Raw genomic sequence first — 13,608 nt, 5'->3', positions numbered from 1 at the left:
AAATGTGTTTCAGTTTGTGCATGGTTTGTTTAAAGGCATGGGCTTGAGAGAGAAATCAGAGTGTGAGAGACAAACCGTGTGAGAAACAGACAGATCGGGGCTACTTTGATGTGCTTCGGTGCTGGGTGCTGCTAGGAATAGCAGCTAGATAGAAAAAAAAGCACACATTGCAGATTCAATGGACAAATGTCTGTCTACAGACCACTACAGTAGAACTGTGTGTGTGTCACAATAATTCACAAGAGACTCACACTCATCCATGTGTGCAGACTCAAGTTGTCAATCACGTGAACTGGGGAAAAGAAGAAAAAAAACATTTTCTCCCAAATATCCTCAAGTGAGGCAGACAACCGACACGCCTTTAAAGGGAATCAAAACAGCCTCCACCACATTTCAATCTTTGTTGTATTATGTTCCCTCCAGAAGGAGAAGGAAAAGTAGTATTTGTGTGATCAGAAATCTGCGACCAATATGCTCCCCACATGTCTGACTTCAGCGTTGTGTCTTTCAACTCTGGTCTTGTTTTTGTTTTGGAGGAATTTGGCTTTTCTGCACATATCTAGTTATCTATTCTTTGCTCTTATATACCCAGTGTATTAAGTGAAGCCTGTCTTTGTGTGGATGCTGACAGCCCATCACTTAGCAGTGACTGTATGGTTTGCTTGATCAATAGCACATATAGCAGTATTAGGAAAATGGGCCTAAATGCGGCCATAGGCCCACATTAGACACAGACAGAGCCCTGTAAACAGATCATGTAGAACTGCCGTTCAGATATGAAGCACATCAAGAAACGTCAATGTTTTGTCAATCTACATTCCAAGATTACTTCATTTCCATCACACCGCCAGACTACTTGCAGCCAACATCTGAACACTTCATCATTCATTGAAATATTACAGACACTAAGCTCAGTAACTCACAGCCATAATTTGAAAAATTAATCTGTGTATTCACGTCTATTGCCATGACTCAACGTGGTTCAACATGGCCTCTGTACAACAGTAATTATCTATGGAGGCTGTCATATTTATTTGCCTAGTAATTTTAGACTGCTGAAGTCAGTTGGTCGGTGAGCTCATTGCGTTGTGTAGATTGTTAGATCGTGTCAGATTGAAGAAGTAACAGATTGTCGATTTTTCCTTATTTGAGGCAGGGTGGTCCCTCTACAGCCTTGTGTCTGGGACTGTCACAACAAAGTGACCCCCTGAACATTTCCAACACACACGCACCCCTGTCCCATCTATAGGGTATAGGGCGAGGATGCAATCCTCCCCAATAACAAAGCTGCCATTGACACTGACCCTAACCTCCTTCCTCCACCTCTCCATCCCCCTGGTCCTCATCACCCTCCCACGTTGCCCGCCCGGGCCCAGTGCTGGGCTGGTCATAGGGCCCCGGAATGCGGTTCAGGTGGAGAGCTGTGCTGTTTCCAATTAGCAGGGTATAAATTAGCATTGCTCTCTCCTGTCTCCTCTCCAAACATTGCTGTCTCCCCATTCTTTTTGACCCCTCCACACTTCACTCTTGCTCTGACCTCCCTCTGCCACTCCGCCACATAAATGTCCTCTCTTTATGGCTCTTGTCTGCAGCCCCTGCACTACCCACTCTCATGCTGTGTGGTTAACATGCAGTACATTTGGTATAAAGTTCTTTGTCGTCGGTCAATGAGTGTATAAATCCAGTGTTTTATATTTGAGTCTGAAAGGATATATACCTCCCAGGTTTACTGTAACTCTGCTCAAATCCTGTACAGAGGACAAGGACAAAGACAGACTCATATATTGTTTCTGTCTGCAATCCAGTATACTGTATGTTGGGTCATATTAATATTCAATTACAAAAGTATAATGTGCAAAATGTGAAACTGAGCGAGTGTAGTCTTTTATTTCTGGACATGTTACAACGTATTTGCGAGCTCTTTTTCCACAGGTCAGTCTGTTAAATGGAGTGTTATTTTTCCAGGGCAAATAGATCAGGCTCAGTGTTGCCAAGTAGGACCTGAGGTCAACCTGGCACTGAGGGTTCACATCTGTTTAAATAAATCCTCCAAGGTGCCATCAGCAGTATAAACACATGCACGAACACGCACACACACACATACACACACACACACAAAAAAACACACGTAGAGAAACACACACAGTGATAGTTTTTCATCATTAACTTTTTTCACATTCCCACTTTTGGCACCTGTCATCCCTATATTTTCTTGTCTCGTTCTTTACGAGCTCGGGCTGCCGTTACTGAGAACACTGCACATGGGAGGGAAATTTACAGAGTGTGTCCTCCCCAGACCGAGCACGTTCGCAGGGATCAAATGCTCCCAAGGTGTCCTACGTACAACTCTATATTTTCCCCTGCCAGACCCCCCCCACTACCACTGCACTCTTTTACAGAGCCCGAGACCTCTGCTTGCCCTCTGAGCTCCCACTTTATGAGTCCCAGCTCATCCCTTGACTTGTAGAGAAAACAAGACCAGGGCAGCGTTTTATAGGGCTGCTGGGGGAAAGACAGGGGAAAGGCCCAAAAGAAGAGAAAAGTATGGTTTCGTCTCCTGCTCCCTGAGCATCAGAAGGAGACATGGGGAGTGTGATAGAGGGAGGGAAAGAGGGAACGAAGAGGGAAGAACTGTGGAGAAGAGAGGAGCAGTTTGTTGAGGAAGTGGTCATGCTGTGTTTTGCAGTGGCCTGCCACCAGTGTCTGCACCAGAGACCAGACCAGCATCCCCTCTTCGACTGGCATTCCCTCCATTCAGCTGACCAGGAAGGTGAGGGGGATGAGGATGCAGAGAAAAAGAGAGAGAGAACAGGGACAAGGGCGTGAACTCTCCTCCCTGACACAGGCTCACTCGTGGGCTCCCTCCTCCGCAGGAGTCCCGTGCCTCTTTAGATAAACACAGCGGATCAGTTAACAGCTTTCACCTCCCTCATTCCCTCTCTCCCTCCTTCCCTCTCCAGATGTTTGGCCCATGCAGCTGAGTGCACCCAGGGCTGAGGAGTGGAGATCTCCAGCATCGATTGGAATGCTGCTCCTCCATCCATCTCCATCAGTGGACTTGAGATGTGATTGTGTTTTCCCTTCCCCACACCTGCAGCTTCCTCTGGACCTACCCTGAAACCTATGATCAATTGCATTGACTCGTGAAAATCGTAGCAGAGCAGCTGCAGCCCCATGCTTTATGAGTTCTGCCTGTGGTTCCAGGCAACCTGTGGATGAACAACAGTCTGAGCACAGTTTAATTATCAAAGTGTTATTCCCATCAAACTAAACCCAGGAACACATTTTATGTTCCTCTTATATTCTTGCAATGGAGTAATCCGGCTCTACCTACCCCATCTGTTTTAAGCTGTTGCTCCCTCTTCCCTTTCTGCACTGCTGTGACTTTGTGTCATTCAACAGACTGTGTTTTATATGGATTAAATGCTCCTCTAACACTGTCTTATCATGCACCAGGCCCAACCTCATTAGTCAATAGCGCTCAGCAACTGGTAGTGGGGAGTTCTGAAGAGACGGCCCAAAGTTAGCAGTGCTCATTTCAACACGGTGGGCTACCCTGTTGTTCAAATCCTCTCAAGCTGTTCCAGACATCTGACAACCGCTACTTTTATTTATTGACTTCATTTTGCTCAGAGGGCAGGTTTTTACTTCTCCCTGAGTGATGCAGAGTTAATGTAGAGCTGTGCACTGCAAGTGCTTTTTCTCTCCCCATCAAACCGTACTTAAGCGTTTAAACACTCTGGGTAATGACGTGCTGTTGTGGAAATGAAAAACCATGCCGGGTAAAAAAAAAGAAAAGACAAACATCCCTGTAGGCTTTCCCTGAGGAGAGGATGAGAGAGAGGAGGACCCTGTTCATCAAAATGAATGAGCACCTCTTAGGGCCCTTGTGTCGACTGAGCTAGGAGCGCTCAGAAACCACTGGGCTGAGTCACTGCTTGCTCAGAGTGTGAAGAGAGATCCAGATTCTCTCCCACACACAGACAAGATATCACCCCAACCAATTGTAGGTTTCTGTTGTTTTAATTGTTTTCCTCTTCTTTGCTTACTTTTCCAACATGTTGAATATTTATATTGATGTCATATTTTGTCGGTGTATCCCTCTTGAAAAGATGAAATAGTCTATTTATGATGAAGAAGTGTTTTCTCACATTCGTCAGCACAACTAGGGAGGACTTCAGTTGGCATCTGAACGATCACATATCAAATGTATCTTAACCCAGCATTTTTACGTTTCGCCAGTTGGTTTTAAATTCTACAAACTCTACTGCTGCTCTACTGTCAAAAGAAAGAGTCTGCTATGAAAATGAAAGTAACAGACATACAACGGTGATTCCATACTGCATTTCAAAGACACCGTTTGTGTATGCAATTTAAAAACAAGAGTTACTTGGAGTGAGCACATATTACAATGATCAATTAATTAAAAGAGCTCCGATTGTTGGCAGAAGCTCAGAAGGAAGGGTTTCAGTTTCCCCAAGTTATTGTTACATAAATGCCCTTTGAGTATGGAGATCATCATGTTCTGCTGTGTCTGGTTTCCTTTGGATGCATTGGAGTGATTCTCCCTACTGCAGCTCTACTGCCTTATAGAATGCCTTCCCCAGAGCAGCTTTTTCAAATTTGGGGCTTGCGACACTCAGCCAAAAGCCGCAAATTACCCCCCTCTAGCAGCAGCGAATTAGGAACAATTTTGTGTTTGCTATAAAAAAAAAAAACAGGGGAGAGAGAAGCAAGGGGAAAATGTAGCTTACACCAGGGACCACCAACGGAGGCAACATGGGATGAACAGCTCGCTGGCCGACAGATTGGGTGGCAGGGCGGTGCTTTCACGCTTACTCTCTAATCTCTGAACTTCACAGCAATCAGCTTTATCACATCACTGCTACATAGTATAACACAACATTCATTAAATACAGTAAGAATTACTGGACTTATGTTACTGTTCCATTGTTTACAAGCCTTTGAATTAGCTTTGTAATTTCCCCAACCCAGACCTGCAGCACTGATAAAATAAGGCTTTTGCTCCAACACCAGAGCCCTCAGGGATGCAGTGACTTTGTTGACATTGTGTAGCAAAGGGTGAGAGGTATGAGGTGCCAATTCAATGGATGTACTCTCTTTATGTCATTGATGCCATTATTTTCAGTAGAGGGAGAGGGCTAGGTTTGGCTTCCCTGCTATGCGGTTGGTCTGAGCACCAACGTAAAAAGGCTTTTTCCCTTATTTTTTACAAAGCGTGAGGTTTGGCTCGCCTGCCTAATCTGCTTCGATTGAGCCAGTCCATGTTTTTCCCATTCTGGCAACATTTTCAATGCCCTTTTAAAATCCACTTCCAAGTTGTAATATGCCACTGCAGACGTTATTGAGAGAAGGAAGAAAGAGAGAGGGGGTTGTAAGGAGGGACCTATCCCCTACTGTTAGGCTTTAACTTCAGAGTTTCCAAACTTCATCACGTCTCCATGGTGATGCCTGGTGGAGCAGGCAGGCCACTCTGTCTTGCTCAGAGATCAGGTGGCCAGAGCAGGCCATGGCCAGGTTGGGGTTAGAGTTATTCTCGTTAAGCCATAGGCCTACTACAACTGTAATCAGAGCCCGGCTAGCCTGACCCCACTCTGACACGTCTTGGACCAGATGTTAATTGTGCTTCCTGCTTCTTTTTGATTAAATGACATCAGGTTTTAGTCTTGTTTGTATGGCTAATGGCGCTCATTTGGTGCAATAAGCGGTTTAGGGGCTGCTGTGGGTGACATCACCCCTCAGTGCCTTTGATCTGAGCTCTCTGAGGATACACTAGCTAGCGTTTCTTGTTGGCCACAGTTGTGCAAGGGTTAGAGCTGTTGGTCCATACCTGTGGGTCTGGACTTGATGACGACAAGAAGGTAGAGTACATGATATTGCCCGATTCTTGTTGCCCAATCATTGGGCACATTGGGTAGAGCTCTCTTCACCCACCAGCCCTAAGAGGTGCCAGGCTGCAGGAAAATGGTGAGGGCATGAGGTCGCCAGCTGGGACGCAGCAGGGTACCAGGAAGATTGAAAGGGGGCATTGGGAAGAGTAGGGGGGTCATGACCAAATGCCACCCATTGAACTGCATAATGGCTGCATTAGAGGGCCTGTGTTTTTGTCTCACAGATGTTATAATGAGGCTGATTTGATTAACAATAAAACCCAGAGCGCAACTGCGGATATTTTGATGTTGTTTGCAAGAATATTTTGATCTTGGTGTTTCGTGAGAGAAGTTGGGTAGTCTTCTGGGATATAGAGGGAGTCAGTGGGTGGAGGGTGTGGTTAGTCAATTCATGGGTATAGAGGCAAAGTCCATTAGGGTTCTATGATTAACACCAGGAAATCTAAGGCTCGACACCAACTCAGATAACTTCACCCTTGTCTTATGTGGCACCTATCAGACCCCATGCCTACTAGTCTTTTCCTGTCTTGCAATCTCCTTATCTCCATCTCTGTAAACCCTTTTCGTGACCTCTCTCTACCCCTCTCTCCCTCTTTTTCTCCCTCCCTCTCTCTCCCCCTCTCTCCCTCTTTTTCTCCCTCCCTCTCTCTACCCCTCTCTCCCTCTCTCTACCCCTCTCTCCCTCTTTTTCTCCCTCCCTCTCTCTACCCCTCTCTCCCTCTTTTTCTCCCTCCCTCTACCCCTCTCTCCCTCTTTTTCTCCCTCCCTCTCTCTACCCCTCTCTCCCTCTTTTTCTCCCTCCCTCTCTCTACCCCTCTCTCCCTCTTTTTCTCCCTCCCTCTCTCTACCCCTCTCTCCCTCTTTTTCTTCCTCCCTCTCTCAGCGCGTGGCTGAGGTGTGAGATCATTCTCCTTCTGGGTGGCTTTCCTGCTATATGTCACTGTCATCTGCTGGCACCGAGGGTTGGGGGGTCCCTTTTCCGAAAACACACCGCACTGCCCTCCACCACGCCACACACGTAAATTCTTGGGCACGAGACTGGAGAACGGTGCACCAACGCAGCACCCTTTTTTACTGGTCCTGGCAGGGTGAAGCACAGACCGGTGAAGCAGGGGAGAGAGGGAGACGCGGAGGGTGGAAGATATATAATTGAATACCTCTCAAAAGCGGGGCAGCAGGGATCAGCCCTGCCAGGAAAAGCAAACGCCAACAAGCCGAGCCTGTGGAAGTCAACCATTAAAGTGAGAGGAGAAAACCTCTGCTCTGATCAGCAGTAGCACAGGGCTAGCTTTTCAAAGGCTAACTCAAAATGCCACTTACTTACTGTAGCTTCCCCCTCTATACATTGATACGACCATCCCCTCAATTCTGATCACTGTAGCCAACAGATAATCACTTTGAAATTGTGCTGCACTTAAATGCTTGCATTGTCTTTGGTCTCTTTCAATTAAATTTCAATTCAATCCGTTTATGAAGTAACTTACAAACCACTCTCAACAGTTCAGGAAAATAAAAACATTCAAGGGAACTCATTCCAAATGATGCATTTCAAATGTAGGAATAACATGTAGGAATAACATTGAAACATTGTTTTTCCTCTCATGATTGAATTAGCTAAGGATATCCCACAATGCACCACTCTCTGCACCATGATCTGGCTGTGGAAAGGAAGAAAGGAGAGGGTGGGAGTTGGAGGAATGAGTTTACCTTGCCTGTTTGGCTTGGCCTTAATAATGCTCGAATGAAAGCATGGCATAGCAACCGTGTCAGGCATGAATGGACTTCTGACTAAATCGACAGACTTTGCCCAGGAAATGGCCTCTACATCAGAGGGAAGATGTGAGTTATGATAAGTCATAACTGATAATCCACGTGGAACTGAGTAGAAACCTGGAACGGTAACAGGGCTGATGGGAGTCACATAAACCTACATTCATCATGTTCATAGTGTTATGAATAACCATAATGTGACATCGATTGGAGTCTTCTGTAGTGACGTATTCAATTTAAGGCCCGGTGTCATTGTTGTTACAATTGATGAGCCCTTTTACATATTTCATTTCTAAATGAATTGGCAGTCAAGGAACATTCTTTCACATGCCATTTAACAAGAACAAACGTGAGACTATAAGAGAGAGAATGTAGGAGAGAGGTGGTGCTGACCAGGGGTTAATGCAACAGGTCTCCACTGCCAGAAAAAGAGGAGGTAGTCACATTTTCTCTCACATCCTGCTAGGCACCCATCTTGAAGGAAATAAAATAAAGTCAAACACAACTGATTATTGGCAAGTTTTTTCTTCCCTTTCGACAGGGATGGAGAAGTCATGTATGATAAAGGACAGCTGAACACACATACAAGAGGACATGCATGCAGTTTCTGTCTTGCCTATTTTGTCAGGTGCAGTGACTTTCCCCGCAGATAAAGGTCACTCCTTTCTCTCTCTGTCAATCAACAGCACTGCTCTGCTTTTCTGATCATTTGTTTGTCTCTTTCTCTATTTGTTCTTGGTAAAAGAGCATTGACTTCTGCATCGTCTACAAAGCTTTCACACAGACCCATTGGCTGATGCATGAGGAGCGGCTTGGCTTTGAGGTCTCATACCTGACCAGGGAAAGTGACTCTCAACCATAACGCCTGGTTAAAATGTAGACGTTTCACAAGCGCGCATTTGCAGCTTCTATATGTGCCGAGGCCTGATGATGCTCGTGCAATCAATGAAGGCACTGGCAGCCCCAGAGTTTACACTTGATCTTTTTTCTACTTTACCAGAGTTCTGAGATGAATCATGACTGACCACATAATAAAAGATGGCATTACGGCTCTGACACTGTTATCATACAGTCTCTGTTCGATACATGGGCTAAAATGACCCATTAGTGGTATTTCCAGTTTTTTTTCAAGCAGATAAGTATTATTCGAACACTAAATAACTACTGTAAGATGATACGAATCTCATGCTGGATCTATTAAGGTTACTTCACCACAATTCCCACCACAGTGTTAAAGATTATCAATAGCAATAATAAACGTTTAGTGTTTTATGTGCAGAAAAATATATGACCACAAAAAGGATCAAATAAACAGTGACCCAGTATGAGCGAGTCTGTACATTTAAGGAATCAAACTTATTCCTTATTCAAACGGGGACCAACAAAGAAAATCAATGTGTATTTCTCTCTCAGTCAAGCAATTTAACAATTCGCCATCAGGTAACAATCTTTTTATTGATTTAAGTCCTTCAATAGTTGCCAAGCGTCATTAGACTGAATTGGATATTGTACTTCTATCCATCAGCCCTTTCCAAAAGCTTTAGAGTAGTCATCAATCTAAACTAGGCTTAGAATAGAATTAAAGAAATACTTTCCTCCCAAGAAACCTAACATTATTTTCATCCTGTCATGTTCAGTGTAACACAGCACGGTCTGGCATAGAAGTAAAAGAAAAACACACAATAAATCTAAACAAGGACGTTAAAAGAAAACAACAAATATGGTTAATTATATCATTCAACATTTACATGAATAATCTGTCTCAAATACTCAATCTTCATTATAATCCATGAGAAATGTCTATTACTTTGGGTTGAAACAGTACCAGAATCATCTCCAATGTGGCTCCAGATATTTCTAACGATATTAAGAGTGTAAGGAAACGTTTATATTCCTTTTATGTTTTGTTCCATTTATGTTCACAAATACAGTATCACAATTGAACTTGATTGTGATATCTATCAAGTTATGAAGATATGTTATTAATTACTTTAAAATATTGTTTTTAAACATCCATAATTCTCAGGGCTTTAATATGGCTTTAATTTTCTTAGAATGTAATATTGCTTTTATTTTCTGACTAATATCACGAACCACGAAATTGGTTCTAGCAAAACCGAGTTAAATCACGATGTCTATTTAAACACATATTTGAATAAATCCTCAACTGGTTCGTCAAGCTACATCTCCCATACAAACATATTAAAATATTTCTATAAAAAAAAAACTTATAAGGAATGCTTTGGAGAGACAACCAAATGCGGGTTTAGAAATGACCTCATAATCTGACATGAAAATATGAAGTCTTTGAATGTGTTGCACATATTTTTTTCCATTTTTGGAACGAGCAGGCTGTGTGGCCCCATGACGCAAAATCAGGCAATTATAATACGATGTTGAACTAATGGATGGATGTGGTGTAACTCAACTGACAATCTGAAAGCTGCGCAGCTGCACAGACCGTTACTTCTAGACTTCAATTTTAGAAAGAGCAAAAAAAAAACGAACAAAAATAAAATGTTTCAATTGTAATATCAGAAAATCCTTAAAATGTAGTCCTAACATTCCAGGATATTGGATTTAGCCTAGATTAGAGTCAACACAATGCTGCATCTCGTTCATGTGATCTTTATATAGTTTGATTCCGCACATCGCTTGATCCTCAGTCGCTGTTTCGATAGACACTTTTAAAGCTATAACCGTCAAAATGTGTCAATTATTTTAAGATTTTTATTTGACTTAATATAGGCTGACATGTTTTACGTGTAGGCCTAAACATCATATAATTGAATCTAATAATATTTTATTATTAGAGAAATGCTAACCAGACAAACTAAAATTACCCTAATTTTGTCAAAAGTTCTGAACATAATTTAACCCACGCATCATCTTACACACTCAGCAAAATGTTGAATTAACGGATTTCCTGCTGAAAGATGCAATCAAGTTCACTGCGCATTTAGGCCTACTATAGGTAAACATGTGCAGCTATATTTCCACTGATTAGATATACGCTATGCACTAATCAGTTGTTAAAGGCATCAATTACAGATCTTCAATTTTGCCAACATTGACAGGTCAGTGACGCAAAGGCCTATAAGAAAAATGACTGAGTTAAATATATTGTTTTAAATAATTCACTTTATTTCTTTCCGAATGTAAAAGGAAACTCGTCAGTTAAATATTTGCATTTCAATTGACACATGTAATTTCATACTTTACAAAGAAAAACGCAAGATGCTATGAAACATGTAATTAATGCAAGGCATACATCTACAGCATTCTTAAGAACTCTTCAAATAGGCCGAGATCAACAAGAAAGTCCATCCAATTACCATTTGCCAAATACCTGTGTTTCCACAAGAGCTTCAAAAATCTCTATCACCTGAGATACAAATACACAATTTAAAGTCTGAAACACAGCTCAAATATTCACAAGCACTGCTCATTAGCCAGGTCAGATGTGCTGCGCTGAGTTTGTAATTTCTGATATTCTTCATGTAAACTGACGAGATGTGGAGACGCCGTGGAGTGGAACAGCGCAGGGGACGCGTAGGGACCGCTGGTGGTCAAAGCGGAAGAAAAGGTGGCATAGCGGCTCGGATTGAAGGACCCGATAGTGACAGGCTGTTGTGATTGAAGAAAAGCCTTGGCAGCGAAAGTGTTCCGGGTAAACAGGCTCGACAACGCCGGTAGCAGGGTGCTAACAGGTGGGATGGTGGGAGCGCATGACGAGTGCGCATGGTGATGGAAGCCGAATGGATATATCTCCAAACTGGGTAGCTGAAGACCCGCTGTGCCGAGTCCATAAGTACCATAAAAGTTGTGAAAGCCACTGGGCTCAAGGGATTGCTCCTTGAGCACCCCGAAACGAAAATGCTGGCGTTTGAACCTCTTCCTTCGACGCAGAAAGCTCCCATTCTCAAACATGTCCGAAGAATTGGGGTCTAGCGTCCAGTAGTTTCCCTTCCCTGGATTACCAGGCTCCCGGGGCATTTTGACAAAGCAGTCATTGAGCGAAAGGTTGTGTCTGATGGAATTCTGCCAGGCAGGGAACTTCTCACGATAATAAACGAATCGGTGGCTGATAAAGTCACATATCTCGCTGAGGGTAAGTCGCTTTTTTGGGCTTTGTAATATGGCCATTGTTATCAAAGCGATGTAGGAGTATGGAGGCTTTACCGAAGCCGGGCTTTTAATTGCTGCTGGAGGACACTTCGATGTGGGTGAGTAGTCGTCCCTATCCTCATCCTGCCCACTAGAAGACAAAAAAGTTTCGGGCTCATGCTCTGCGCTTCTCGTCTCTTCCAAAGGTAAGGACACGAGATGCTCCTCTCCGTTATCCCTGAGTCCCTCTCCTACTACGTCAATAACAAAATCTTCCATGGGTTCCAAGTCCAATGTCATAGTCCACGGGCAGAGCCAATATCACCTGCCCCAACAAGGTGGGAAAGGGTCAGTTCTTTGAAAGGGATAGATGCTCACGCGCAAGCCTTTGCTCTCTCCATTCACAAAAAAAACTAGCTTAAAATATGTGCGGTCTAGCCCCCTCTCACGTTAGTCATTCAAGAGGAAAAAACAACCCTTCAAAAAATCCAAAGCCTTTTATCTCCAAACAAACACAAAATGGAACAACCTTTTAGCCTTAAACAGAGAAAAGGGAGGCTGCGAAAGTTATGAAGCACGGCGAGTCTTCCACGATGTCCAGCATCCTCTCTCGTTGGTTTCCTGTTGGAACTGTAACTGCATTGGATCAGGTGACTGTGATGTCATGGTTATGCTCGAGGAGAAGCTCTTAACAATTCAAACAAGGCAATCCGTACCAAAGTACCACCCGTTAACTATCATCATCCCATCACTCCAACATCAACATCATATTTCAAATTCCACTCAGTAAATTACCATTCGTTTAATAAGTGACAACTATGGGATCAATATGGTGATGGGAAATGTTCTCGTATTGCCTAATTCTGTTATCCATAGGCCTACTTGCAGATGGCTATTCGAAATATCAAATATTATGTAGGAGTAGACATATAAATGCCCCTGACATCTGAACTCTCACCACATCAATAACACATTTTAAAAACAAAATGGCCTATAATTGTCATTTCGTGAAGCGTGAAAAACAAAGACAACTCAAAATAAGCCTATAACCATGATACATTTTGTACATATATGCGCGAATTGAATGTGAGGCTGGGCTGAACCATGAATCAACTCGTCGTTTTTCTGAATAAATAATAATGTCCTACTAAGGGCGCTTCGAACATTTATCTTGTACTGTTTTTGCAACATATGCCCATGCGCAAAACATGGAGGAGAGTATGAATTGAAGTATGAGTATGAATTAATTTTTTTTGCCTTTAAGCCTCCATCACACCTACAGCTTCTTTGTGTTTTGGTGCACCAGAAGTACATTCCTTTCCAATGGAACGCAGTGTTTGCCATGCAGCATTGTGTTACAGAGGCAGTTGCAGTCCGCTCTGTGTGGCGCATAGGTTGGATTTATCGAACATATGCATCTTATTGTATGCATAGACGGCGTGACAGAAACAGTAGCAGATTGTGAATGTAGAACTTTTGTTGCACACATATCCAGATGACACTGCGTACATTTAGCGAATTTCACTACAGGTGTGATCGGGGCATAAATTCTACAATTTTGCACAAATGGCACCGACTAAACAACTATCATGTACGGAAGCGTGTTGAGTTATAAATGTTGAAAATACGAAGTATTAACATTAAGTTTAATAAAATCAAAGTGAGGAATCATTTTTATTAGGCTATGCTTCTTTCAAGAAATGATATGCTTTGGAGAAAGGCATAATGCTTGTGAAAATATCACTTCACATACTGCAGCAAGAGGCCCAAATTCTAAATTCTGCAATAATTTAAAGGCTAGATGAAATAAATCCATCTA

The 13,608-nt window shown here is 43.0% G+C and overlaps 1 protein-coding gene across 1 annotated transcript; it reads right to left on the bottom strand.

Moving 5' to 3' along the window:
- Nucleotides 1-9,137: 9,137 nt before the first annotated feature.
- Nucleotides 9,138-12,407, bottom strand: foxd7 (forkhead box D7). Its single transcript, XM_052491289.1, has one exon. It carries the CDS (start codon nt 12,087-12,089, stop codon nt 11,115-11,117), a length of 975 nt encoding a protein of 324 aa, XP_052347249.1. The 5' UTR covers nt 12,090-12,407; the 3' UTR covers nt 9,138-11,114.
- Nucleotides 12,408-13,608: the final 1,201 nt, after the last annotated feature.

The sequence above is a fragment of the Oncorhynchus keta genome, chromosome 32 (assembly GCF_023373465.1).
Source record: "Oncorhynchus keta strain PuntledgeMale-10-30-2019 chromosome 32, Oket_V2, whole genome shotgun sequence".
In the NCBI taxonomy this organism is placed as follows: Eukaryota; Metazoa; Chordata; class Actinopteri; order Salmoniformes; family Salmonidae; genus Oncorhynchus; species Oncorhynchus keta.
Note: the sequence above shows the minus strand (reverse complement) of the source record. Positions and strands in the feature narration are given on the sequence as shown.